Source organism: Peromyscus leucopus, chromosome 22 (genome assembly GCF_004664715.2).
Source record: "Peromyscus leucopus breed LL Stock chromosome 22, UCI_PerLeu_2.1, whole genome shotgun sequence".
Taxonomy (NCBI): Eukaryota; Metazoa; Chordata; class Mammalia; order Rodentia; family Cricetidae; genus Peromyscus; species Peromyscus leucopus.
This window is the reverse complement of record NC_051081.1, coordinates 7,418,424-7,431,261: the sequence shown is the minus strand read 5'-3', so window position 1 is coordinate 7,431,261 and position 12,838 is coordinate 7,418,424. Positions and strand designations below refer to the sequence as shown.

At 47.4% G+C, this 12,838-nt stretch overlaps 1 protein-coding gene across 7 annotated transcripts in view; it reads left to right on the top strand.

The window, feature by feature from the left end:
* Brd4 (bromodomain containing 4) overlaps positions 1 to 12,838 on the top strand; it is an 85,370-nt gene that overhangs the window by 65,064 nt on the left and 7,468 nt on the right. For 6 of the 7 annotated variants that reach the window (XM_037197894.1, XM_028860785.2, XM_028860787.2 and 3 more), the window contains 4 exons: positions 1,891 to 2,100; positions 2,782 to 2,981; positions 3,448 to 3,743; positions 4,778 to 4,888. In XM_037197894.1, coding sequence (XP_037053789.1) covers positions 1,891 to 2,100; positions 2,782 to 2,981; positions 3,448 to 3,743; positions 4,778 to 4,888 — 817 coding nt within the window. Of the gene's footprint in view, positions 1 to 1,890; positions 2,101 to 2,781; positions 2,982 to 3,447; positions 3,744 to 4,777; positions 4,889 to 9,829; positions 11,904 to 12,838 lie in introns of those variants that run through there. The other variant, XM_028860792.2, reaches the window with a different exon arrangement.

Genomic DNA, 12,838 nt, shown 5'->3' with positions numbered 1-12,838 from the left:
AAGCTAAGCTTTGCAGAATGGTATTGCAAATGTGGGAAACAGTTCCATAGTTACATGGATACCTGCTATACAGGGCATCTTCTCCTAGATGCCTGTTCATGGAGCCTTCAGGCCAGGCTTCCGGAGGAAAGTCCAGTGTGTCCTAAGTTAAAACAGCAGCTTTAGTACTTAGCCACCACATCCCTCAGCAGCAAATACACAGATGTGCACGTACACATATGCTATGGAATAATCTTTCTGTACACTGCGTGAATATATGTCACTGCCGTCTGGCCAATAGCTGAAGAGGATAAAGTTAAGCAGGAAAGCCAAACTGAGAATGATGGGGTGAGGAAGGGCAGAGTCAGAGGAATTGCCAACCAAATAGAGAATGAATCGGACACACAAAATGGGATAGAGCCTTGGGCAGCGCTAAGTTGTAAGAGCTAGTTAGTAACAAGTCTGAGCTATTGGCCGGACATTTGTAACTAACACAAGCCTCTGGTTATTTGAGAGCAGCTGCAAGACAGGAAAACTCCAACTACATACACATCTCTTGGAAGCACGGACACACAAAAAGAAATGTCCCTTTCTTCAGTGTATGAATTACTACACTGATCATTTTATTTTATTCTTTTATTAAATCCTTGAAATTTTCATACAATGTATTTTGATCATATATGTGTCCTTCTCCTCCCCTTAATTTCTCCTAAATCTACCCTTCATTTTATTCCATTTTTTTTTTTTTTTTTTTTTTGGTTTTTTGAGACAGGGTTTTTCTCTGTGTAGCTTTGCGCCTTCCCTGGAACTCACTTGGTAGCCCAGGCTGGCCTCGAACTCACAGGGATCCGCCTGCCTCTGCCTCCCGAGTGCTGGGATTAAAGGCGTGCGCCACCACCGCCCAGCAGGACAAGTTTTGCATTTATTCATTCATTCATTCATTCATTTTTGGTTTTTTGAGACAGGGTTTCTCTGTGTAGCTTTGCGCCTTTCCTGGAACTCACTTTGTAGACCAGGCTGGCCTCGAACTCACAGAGATCCACCTGGCTCTGCCTCCTGAGTGCTGGGATTAAAGGTGTGCGCCACCACCGCCCGGCGACTTGCTTATTCCATTCTTAAAGCAGGCATAAAAAAAAAATCTTTCTGGAAAGCCAGCCTTATTCTTACATGTTTTGCAAATAATCATTGGATTGACTGTTGAGTCCCCACCATCAGGGGGGTGTCTGCTAGTTGGTTTGCTGCATGTGACTTGATCCTAGGAGCACAGGCAGGGGCTACTGTTCCATGAGTTCTGTTACTCCATGTGACTGTCAGTTGGTCTCAAGGGTCTCTTGAAGTGGTTGCTGTGCCCAGAATCTCTGGCTTCTTTTCTGCTTGATTAGACCTCCCAAGATACTCCTTCCCTACACCTGTCATAAACATATCCCCTACCACTACACAACATTGCTAGAGATATCTGAACTAAGGGCTTTCATCTGCTAAGTGTTGATAGAGCACCCTGAGTTGTAGGGAGGCAGACACATGGGTTTCTGCCACAAATGCTCAACTCAGAGCCTTTGCCAGTACTGTTTTCTCTCTTTGGAAAGCCAGCAAACCCCTCCTGTCAGAGAGCTACAGACCTGGTAGGAGACTTACAGGCATGTTTTCTGGGTGGTCTTGGTTGTGGCCTGCTGCTTTCTGAGCACCCTCAAACTGATTTTCTCAGAAAACTAGTCTTCCACCTGGGTCACTGTGTCCTCCAGCTAAATACCTGGCCAGATCAGGACTTGGTTGTGTAGTATCATGTGTATGGGTACGCACGCAAGCACTCACATGGATGGGGCTATCTTATAGATCTTTTACTTCCTGTTGAATTGGTTTAAGAAGCTCCAAAAACTAAGCATTCTCATAGGCATGGCTTTTCCTCCCCAGGATGTGTTTGAAATGCGCTTTGCCAAGATGCCTGACGAGCCTGAAGAACCAGTAGTTATGGTGTCCTCCCCTGCAGTGCCACCCCCTACAAAGGTGGTGGCCCCACCCTCATCTAGTGACAGCAGCAGCGATAGTTCCTCTGACAGTGACAGTTCCACTGACGACTCCGAGGAAGAGCGAGCCCAGCGGCTGGCTGAGCTCCAGGAGCAGGTGAGGGAACCTGTGGTTCTGTGCCCAAAGGCCAGGATAATCCCTCAGAGGTTTCCAAGAAATGTTCTTGATTCTACCTCTCCAAAGATCTCCTTGTGGCATTTCCTCTTTACTTAATTAATGGAATGTTAATCCTGTAGAAGTATATGCTGTGTGTTTTGAGTAGGAGTGAGGCATGGACATTTTCTGGGTACATAGGCTTCAGGATCCTACAGCAGTGTTAACATTTTAGTTGGTCATCAAGCCCTTTAGAAACCTTCTCTGGGACTAAGGTAGCCAGGTGATTTAGTATCTGTCAGCATGTACAGCTCCTGTTGTGGAGATTATAGCAATCCTTGGAGACCCAGTAGTAGGTGGGCACTTTAGAGATCTCATTAATTTGGCAGGTCCATGGCTGGAAGCCAGCCCATTCTCTGCTTCTCCCATACCTATCACAGCCTGATACTCCAGTATTAACTGTTCATGTGACACAGAGCTGTCCTCCAGGGGTGAGGTGGTTAGAAGAACTTCTTAATCCCAGTTGTGGGTGGTTAGTTTGCTTTTGTGACAGGTTCCCACTATGCAGCTCTGGCTGGCCTGGATGGAACTCACAGAGTTCTGTCTGTCTCTGCCTCCCAAATGTGGGAAGGGAGTTTTAGACTTGGCCTGATTGTGGTTTTGTTTTGCCTGTTTGTTCCATAGCTCAAAGCAGTACATGAGCAGCTTGCAGCCCTCTCACAGCCTCAGCAGAACAAACCAAAGAAAAAGGAGAAGGACAAGAAGGAAAAGAAAAAGGAAAAGCACAAAAAGAAAGAGGAAGTAGAGGAAAATAAGAAAAGCAAAGCCAAGGAACTTCCTCCGAAAAAGACAAAGAAAAATAACAGTAGCAACAGCAATGTGAGGTCTGTGCTTCCCAGTTTTTCCATCTTTGGTAGTGGTGATTCGAGAAACCCATGGTAGGGGGAAGACCATTCTGTTGCTGCAGCCTCCAGTCTGGGTTGGTGTCCTGTCATAAGCACTTAGCCTGTTCCTTCTCCCTCTGCTCTTCTCCCTGAATGAGCTTTGGTAGCTCACTGTGCTTGAGGAGAGAGGGTGCAGGTGGCCATCCCGCAGCCACATCAGAGTTTCAGCTGCTGGTCTTTCTGATTGCTAGTAGCTTTAAATCCTATTCCAGTTAGGTGTGGGCAGGCAGCCACCACCCATTCCCTCCCTCTCCCCCCCCCCTCACACGCATGCGCGCGCGCGCGTGCGCACGCACACACACACACACACACACACATGCACACTTCAACCACATACATTCAGAGGGATGTGTGCACAGCTTCCTCAGGAGACCTATTCTTAACTGTCTGCGTCATCCCTTCATAGCAAGAAGGAACCAGCACCCATGAAGAACAAGCCGCCTCCTACATATGAATCAGAGGAAGAAGACAAGTGTAAGCCCATGTCCTATGAGGAGAAGAGGCAGCTAAGTCTAGACATCAACAAACTTCCTGGTGAGAAGCTGGGCCGTGTAGTACACATTATCCAGTCGAGGGAGCCATCACTCAAGAACTCCAACCCTGATGAGATTGAGATTGACTTTGAGACTCTGAAACCATCTACACTTCGAGAGTTGGAACGCTATGTTACCTCTTGTTTGCGGAAGAAAAGGAAACCTCAAGGTATACTTAAGAACTCTTTTGGAGGTCCTTCCTGTGGAACTTAGCACTCCACACTTGAAACCCCACTCACCCACCCCCACAGTAATGAATTCCATACTTTTGCTATAGACATCCCAAGTATGACACTGCACTGGACTCTGGGTTGTCAGTTCTTTTCTGGATGTCTTTGGTGGTTTGCTGAAGCCTTCCTGAACCCGTCTTTTGAGCCTTACTCTAAACAGCAGCTGTTTTCATCTCTGGTTGCTAGCCATACAATCTTTCCCAACGGTGATCTCCCACCTCTCGCAGTGAGGCCAGGAGGAAAGGTTTGCCTGGATGTCCCAGGGATATGTGTACTGATAGTAGTTCAGTACTGAGCCCCACTTTTGCTAATGGGGGTGATACTCACCCCATCCCTGCCACCAGCCTTCCAGACATCTCTTCCATTTTATATATGCTTCACATTGGCTTGCAGCTTTCCCCTTTAGTACAAGAGGGTTTTAGCTTAGGATATATGTCAAAAGTATTTTTATACACTGCTTTCTTAGCCATACTAAGTTCTCAGTCCTTAGAACTTTGCTCTGGGTCTGCTGTTCAGTGATGTTATTTGGGTTTCACTATTAAATCTAAATAGGAAGGTTGGCAGAACCCTTGAGCTCTTCGCATGTTTTGCTGTGCTCTAGACATAATGCCCTGTACGAAGAAAGAATACCTCTTTACCCAAGGCTAGCCAGTATATCATATGAAGAAATTACTGCTCTGCTGGTCTCCTGAATCCATGAGAAACCATTCAGAGGTTATTATAAGAGATTGATGAGGCATTGAATTTGCAGCACATGACAAGTTTCAGCTAGTGTGTAGTAGGCTACCAGTGAGAACAGTGTGACTACTCAGGGTCTGGATTGATAGTAGCTGACAGGAGCAGTCTGTAAGCCTATGGGTACATGCTTCCCACTGGTCCTTCCTCTGGGCTTTTGGGAGTATACTGTGGCTAGCAGCAGCTGCCTAGGTTGGTTGGTGACCTTTCTGATACAGGTCTGTTATTTGGGTTACAGCTGAAAAAGTTGATGTGATTGCTGGTTCTTCCAAGATGAAGGGCTTTTCATCCTCTGAGTCAGAGAGCACCAGCGAATCCAGCTCCTCTGACAGTGAAGACTCCGAAACAGGTTAGTTGACTCGTATTTAAGCATCTTGTCAAACTACCCTACTCATCCCTGGTAGTAGCTCAGTCCTTTGTCCAGGCTATTCAAGAACCCAGAATTGGTGGTCACTGAGAACTGCCTGGGCCCTACTTTCTACCCATTCACCATGTTAACTTTCTCCCTGCAGGGTAGCAAGACACCTTGTGTAGCAGCACTCTATTCTTTCCATGAGGGTAGAGGGCAGACCTTGAGGACTGTAGGTGTTGGGGTCCCATTCAACCTTGATGTGGAATGTTGCCCCTCCCCTTCCAATATTCTGGCATCACAGTTGGCATTGAAGCAATTTTGGCCACATTATAGCAGAATAGAGCCAAGCCACCTGCATCTGGCAGCCTGCGTGATCAGTCAACTTTGAGCCCTGGGCTAAACTCTGGGAATTGCCATTTTCTTCTACACAGTGTGCTCACTGCTGTTTTGTGTTGGCTGTTCCCAGCTCTGCTCTATGTGCATCCTAGAACAGGTATATCCTGCTCTTCTCCTGCTCCCTTCTTGTGCTCTGTGGGCCTATATAATAGTGTTCAGTTCCTGTGTTCTTACTCAGCAGCAGCTGCAGAGCTGGAAGTGAGAGCAGGTGGTAATGATGGGAAACAGTTGTTTCCCCAGAGGTGCACTTTCTTCATTGTTCCCAGAGGAGCAGATGCTTACATAGGCCTCAAGGGAAAAATAGAGAAGGAAGGCATGGTGTACCTGGGTTGCCTGAAACATGGCTCATGTGAGTGGGGTTACTACTAGGCAGGTCGGGCACAATCAGCTGAGCAGATAAGTTACAGTCCATCTTGGAGCCAGCCCTAGGGTCTTAAGTATGCTCTTCTAAATGGGCTGGGATATATGAGGTCTATAGTGGGAAATGGGTCTGTGGACAAAAAGGCTCCTGTTAGTAGTCTATAGATCTCTCACTTGTGGAATAATAACCTGATTGTGTCAAGGAAGGTCAAGGCTCCCTTACAGCAGCTAGGATGAACTTTGTTGCTTCAAGTTGTATACACAGGTCTACCTCTGCGCAAAGAAACTGGGAGTGTAGCTGGAGAATTTTTTCCGACAGCCCACTTATAAAATAAACACATGCTTATATTATTTAAAATTTAAACTGTTTGGCCTAATGGCTCAGGCTTCTTGCTATCTAGTTCTTACATCTTAAATTAATCCATTTCTATAAATCTATACCTTGCCATGTGGCTCACCGGCATCTTCACATGCTGCTTGTCATGGCAACGGCTGGCAGTGTCTCCTCCTCAGCCTTCCACTTCCCAGAATTCTCTCAATTCTCCTGTTAGTCCCCCCTATACTTCCTGCCTGGCCACTGGCCAATCAGTGTTTTATTTATTGACCAATCAGAGCAATTTGACATACAGACCATCCCACAGCAGGGAGTTATGAGGAAGAGGCATTTTTTTTTGTGGGCCATGGACTAGACTGGCGCCTTTCCAGGACAGTTCTCTGTACTACCTTGTTTTTTTTTTTTTTTTTTTTTTTTTTTTTTTTTTTTATGAGCAGTGTAATTACAAAGGAAATATAATCCATTAAATTTTGTGTTCTGCATTTGTTCCATACAGACTGCAGAAGTTGCCATGTGCAAAGTGGCTGACCTTAGCCTCTCCTATCATCTATTCTTTCCCCTTGCATTCTAACCTAAACATTTGTCTTGCTTTCCCGTGAACCAGCAGGGGGAGCTGCATCCTAGCCTCCTGGAAAGGGCTGGCTGTGAGCCACTTCCCTTTGAACTGGGCCACCACCTTCAGCAGGGTGAATGGGGTGAATGGATGGATTCTTGGGGCTCCATTAGCATTCTTGGTGGCCACTGACTTTTCACTTTCATTGCCAGCCAAGCTTCAGATTTGCCTTTCCTTTGGGTTTTTTGTGCCTCCTGTGTTTTCTAGATCATTCCTCCTAAGATTTTGCTACCTTTTTTTTCCCTAAGAATCAAAGTGATCAAAAGACAATGCCAGAGACTGACCCTGACATGATGCTAAACAACTTGGCTTACCTTTGGGATCTGAGGGAACTCTTCTCTCTCTCTCTTCCTCTCTCTCCCCCTCCCTCCCTCCCTCCCTCCCTCCTCCCTCCCTCCCTCTCTCTCTCTCTCTCTCTCTCTCTCTCTCTCTCTCTCTCACACACACACACACACACACACACACACACACACACACACACACACACACACACACTTTGAGCCACTGCCTCCATAGCCCTCTTGTTCTTCAGGCAGTAGTTCTTCTGTGCTCCCACCTGAGTGTGCTGTGCTCCCGTCTTTGATGACTGCCATGATGACATTTCCAGGAGCTTTCTGCTACTGTTACAGAGCGAAGAAATTTTTTTCTAACCTCCCTCCTCTCTCAAGTAAAAAGCTTGTGCAACAAGTAATCTGAGAGTCCTGGGAACAGCTGTCCTGGACAGCGAGAAGGGTGAGATTTAATGTGAAACTGCTAATCAGCAGACTTCTAGACCTTGGCTCTCTAGCCCTGACCGTTTGCTTAGCTGCCTGGGCTAAGCCTCTCCCTCTTTCCAGATGATGCCCTTCCCATTTTTGTTTTGCTGGCTCCCTTTTGTCTTCATTGCCAGTGGAGCAGTAGGTTTTTATTTCCTGCTGTTTACAGAGTGCTATGTTGTGAGGTTATTGATGCCACTGCTTAGGAAGATTCTGCTGAGTTTTTCTTGCAGATAGATCCCTAAATAGGACACAAAACACACAGAAGGACACACTAGACATGAATGAACACGTGTATACACCAGTAAATGTCGCACCAATAAAGCTTTTGTCTCCTCATGCCACACAGACACTGCACTTTGTGGGATGTGGAGTGTGCGGTTGAGCAGTTGATCTCATGAGTCCAGGAAGCGCAGCAGCCCCAACCTCTATAACAGGTTACTGGTAATTCTTTCTACCTTGGCAGGAGAGTGGGGCAGAGGTGGGGTAGACACTGAAGGTGTTTTCCTTTGGTCTTTTGGGCCTAGTTTATGTCTTCCTTGATTCTTATGTTTCTATTTGAAATGAAGCTACAATTTCTCAAAGGACCTGTTTTGTCACTTAACACTAAGGGTCAGTTTTACTGGCATGGCCCAGCGATATGAATCACCTAAAGAAACTGAAGAGAAGCATTCAGTAGGGGCTGGAAGGGTGCACAGGGTTAGACCACACTGCAGATGAGTGGGTGGGATGCTTTGCTAGATGGATTCCATTCACTATGTATGCCCTTATTTTCTGCAGCATCACCAGTGGCCATCTTGACACTTCCTTGAACCCAGCTATTTGTTGTAGGGTTGTTTTTTTTGTTGTTTTGTTTTTTGTTTTTTTTCTCATTGAGCTTTGATTCTAGCTTGAGTCTGGAACTGCTCAGGGGTTCAGTGTTAGAACAAGCAGAATAAGGTCCAGATACTACCTCCCTCCAACTTCTAGGAAGTCATCAGACCTGGGCTGGGCAAGCCGGAACAAGACACTGTGGCACTCCCTTTCCCATTACTCTCCCAGCTGTGGCCATGAGGTCACCAGCATAGGATCAGATCAGCTTCATATGGGGTAAGGGATGTCCTAAGACTCTTTCCGTTCTCTCATCATATGCTAATATCTGGTTTTTCTCACATATCCTCCATAGGTCTTTGTGGGCATGGGTGGCTGGCTATATACCTTACATATACCCTCTCTGGAGCCATCCCTAGCATGCATCTTAGTTGCCTGGACTGGAATGGGTTTGGATAGGTACAGTGAAAAGGCTGAGACTCTGGCCTGTTCATGGAAGAGCACAGTCCAGCTATTTTAGTCTTATTTCCTTTTCCCAGGATTGAAACATGTGGGTGTTCCTTAATAGCTCCAGGGTAAAGAGGAATGCATGGTGTTTTGGAAAGGCTGGAGCTGGGAAGTGCAGACAGAGGCCATGAGACACCCTTGAGGCTCTGATCAGGAAGCCAGCCTCAGCTCTCTGGCCCCAAGATCTTTGAGGGACTCCTTCCATTCCTGTCTCAGGGATATATGGTGGTCCTGCTGCCAGAATGTTTGCTTCAGAAAGGGGTAAGGCCCCTCCAGAGCGGGAAATGTGCAAAGCCAGGTGGCACATTCAGAAGCCCAGGAGTTATAGTTGGAGGGGTTGGGGCTTCCCTGGGGGTGAGGGCCAGCCTTGTGGAATGTGGCCTACAGTAAGAGGCTGAGTGGGCGGGTTTTTCCCAGGCATGTTCTGGGACTGGGGATTGTTAGATCCATAATTCCAGCAGAGGCGCCACTCTGCTGCATGTGGGAACCAGTCCAGGCCCCTCTCTGGACCAGAAGCCATATTGGATGTCCTGGAAAAGGACGGAAAGGACAAAGCCTTTCCTCTTTGGCCTCTGCCTGCGCTCAACAGTTGTTATGTCACCAGTTCCTCTTGTTCTAGTTTCTGCTTTTGTTTGGGGAATGTGGGGGTAACAGGGATGACTCCGCTCTTTGCCTTCCTCAGTGGAACTGTTATAATGCAGTACTGCCTCCTCTCTTGGGACCTTTTCTTCCCTGAGGAGCACACTGTGAGGAAGGCTTGGTTAGCTGATGCCTGGTGACTTTGAAACACCTGACTGGTGAGAGACAATTCAGGGGCACCTCTCACATTCTTATGGGACTTTCGAGTAAAGAAAATACCAGTATACTCAGGCCGGGCACATATGGAACTCATTAACAGAAACAGTTGTTCTGTTTAGAAGTACAGACAGGCTTTGGGCAATTTTAGAGACTTCTACACATACTGTGGCCTTTCTGTGTGTAGATTTATCCATCCCTGCTGAAGCAGGCCACGCAGGGATGGGGCTCTTGGTTTCCAACAAGGTTCTCTTGTGCCCTTTCAGTCACTAGGGCACAGAAGCTGGCTCAGTCTGCAATTCTTCTGTAACTTGAACGGTACATTCCACACCATTCTCTCACACTGGTTTCTTTCTCCCTCTACGTAGGTCCTGCCTAATCATTGGACACGGACTCTTAATAAAACGGTCTTCAGTTCCAGATTCCTTCCCAGCAAGCTATAGCTTAAGTCCATTTTCTTCTGTGAAAGGGACAGGACTCCATCAAGTTATGGAATTGCTCAGAGCCCTGGGCCTGTCCCACCCGCCCCCGGGGTGGATTAGTCATGTTCAGCAGCACACACCTAGTCTCACCTTCAGGAAGGCTGCCTACCTGGCCTGCTGCCTGGGCCTCTCTGTACAAAGACTGCCTGGCTGTTCTGCCCAGCCTCCCTGGTCATCTGGGGTCCTCTGGGTGGGTGGCATCTCCTTGAGGATGATAATGATCCCCTTCTATGCATACATGTGGTGCTGCTCTATGTGCGAAGCCTGGTCACAGTGTGTTTCCTCTCTTCGTCCCTCCCTCTTTTCTGAGACTCCAGACCTAGCAGTAACTTTATTTAGCCCAGGAAAGATCTAATTCACCCTGAGGATGTAATAGTTTGACCTGGTCTCCCAAAGGCTATATAGGGCCACCCTGGTTGGCTTGATCAAGTGGAGACTGATCAGCTTTAGCTTACCCATTGCCTCCTGAATTTTCCATTGTTCCCATAGAGTACTAAAAGTTCAAGTGGTCTGGTGTCTTTGGTCTTTTCTCCCCAAGTCACCTAAGAAAAACACCTTAAGGCTGCTGGTAAGGGCATGCAAGACCCATCAGGCCCCACTCCCAAGCCCAGTCAGGATCTGGGAAGTGGGCAAGAAGGATATGGCTACTTGTGAGCTGCCTACAGTGCCTCTCCAAGTTCCATTGCCATCATGACCATCTTCAGCTTCAGCTTCCTATAATGACATTATTGGGGTTAGAGCAGGCAAGAGTGGGCCACACCATGCAAACCTTTCCAGAGACAAACCAAAGGAGGCTGGTTTTGGGTTTGTTTATTTGTTTTGTTTTCTCCCTAAAAACAAGTGTTGGCCCTGACCATTTTTTTTGCTCATAAATCTGGCACCTCACCAGAAAACTGCCTAACATTAAAAGACCCCAAAGGAATTGCATTTGCATTTTAGTAGGCTCTTTCTGTCCTTTTGTCTTTTAAAATGTGCTTTTATGACTTCTGAGAGGACTGCCTGTCTCCTGACAACATTGGAGCCTGCCTTCTTCTAGAGCTTAAAGCAGGCTGAGGTGGTGCTGTGCCCCTTCCCAGATTCCAGAATCCTTGGGTTGCTTGCTGCCCTACCTGATAATGGCCTCTGGGCCTCAGAACATCCTAGAACATCCAATGGCCCCTCAGTGATGCTGCTGAGTTCCTAGGCCATTTCAAGTCCTCTGTGTCCAGCTTCAAGTTAGCTCCTTTTGCCAAACAGACTATTTTGAGCTGCCCTTTGGCCCGTGCCTGACGTGTTCCCAATGAACTTGGCTTGGCTGGGATGGGGGGAGGGGAGGCTTCTTGCCCAGAGATTCCCACAGGACAGTTGGGAAGCTGTTGGCATTATCTTTCTGGGAAGATTTTGCTGTCTTGGACCAAATGGCGGCCTACATTCCCACAATATCTTGGCTATGTGTTGCCCCTGCCCCTCCCCACACCCTCTCTACATATGTGCATACACACAGGGCAGCTTGTCCTATAGAGTACTTTACTGTCCAGAATCCCTGGCTGTGTGGGCCTTCTGTGTGTCAGAAACTCTGTTGAACTTGAAAGATCTTTAGACTTAAACTATCAATTGTACTTGGTGCCCTGAGAACACAGCCAGAAAGGACAGTGTCTCATCTATTCTTCCTTTTTGGTAGTTCTCTATTATTCCTGGGCAGTGGGAGGTGCCATTGGAGGGCCTTAGCATACCAGCTGGCTGTGGGGTCCTGTTGGGGAGCCATCCAGGACAGTGAACTTGCCCTGCCCTGCCCTTAAACCTCTGTCTCCTTTATTCACGTGGGGCTGGGCTGGGATGGAAGAAATCAGTGTTTTAATCAGACTTTACAAAAACATTTTACTTTGTACTATACCATCCTGTGTAAAGATGAAATTTGTGTTGGAGTTTAAGATTGTTATGGAATAAAGATCACACAGTATTTGAGGCCATCTCCATGTAACCCTTTCTAGAGAGTTTTGTGTGGGGTGTCTGGGGCTGGTGTGTCATTAAGCTGTGCATTTACCGTCTTGTCTTCTTACTGGTAACCCAACACGAGGCTTGGGCCACAGGACCTGCACAGGGCTGCCTCACAACACATGTCATTTCCACTAGTCTCGCCTAGGCCCAGGGCTGCCTTGTGCTTCCACTTCCACTCTGAAGATGAGCTCCAGAACCCTCCTGTGACCTTTCCAGTGCAGCTGAGATACTTCCTAGAACCTAAGCCTGGTCTTGTGGATCTCTACTCATAACTTGAGGCAGGTGGAAAGGGGTTGGAGCCATTGTCCCTTATATAAGTGGGAAAACACTGCTTTGTTCAGTGTTACTAGACAACAGGCATCCCCTCTCCTCCCTAGACATCTCACATTCAGTTCTGCATCTGGGTAGCGCCCCCAAGGCTTTCCCAGGTCATACTTGACACAATGGTTCAGCTTTATCTCCCATCTTTATGCTGAAATCCCCTCAAGAGTATAATCAGTATTTGTTTTGAGCAGCCTTCCTCAAGTCCCTGTCTCTCCTCCCCCTGCACACTCCACCTTCTTACCCTGGAAGTGCTAACAGAGGAGCCTGTCCACTGGCCGCCCCAGCCTCTCTCTCTCCCACTACTGAATTGTTGGCTGTCTAGCCCTTGTGTGTCCCCTGCCATACAAATCCTTCTGGTGTGAGGTGTCCAGCTGGTTCTGCTTCTACATGCAAAACAGCCAAATGCCCTGATTCCACAAATCTTCCCAGCAACCCCCTTTTGAATGTGTTCTCTGTAAGGGTTTCTTACCAAGTTTCTTTTGCTGACCCAAGGAGTTGTGGGAGCCCTGCTTCCTAGCATCCAAATTTGGGGCTCAGCCTTGGGTCTCCATGTATTAGGTGTCCTCACTTGCTGCCATTTGCCATTTGTGTGAG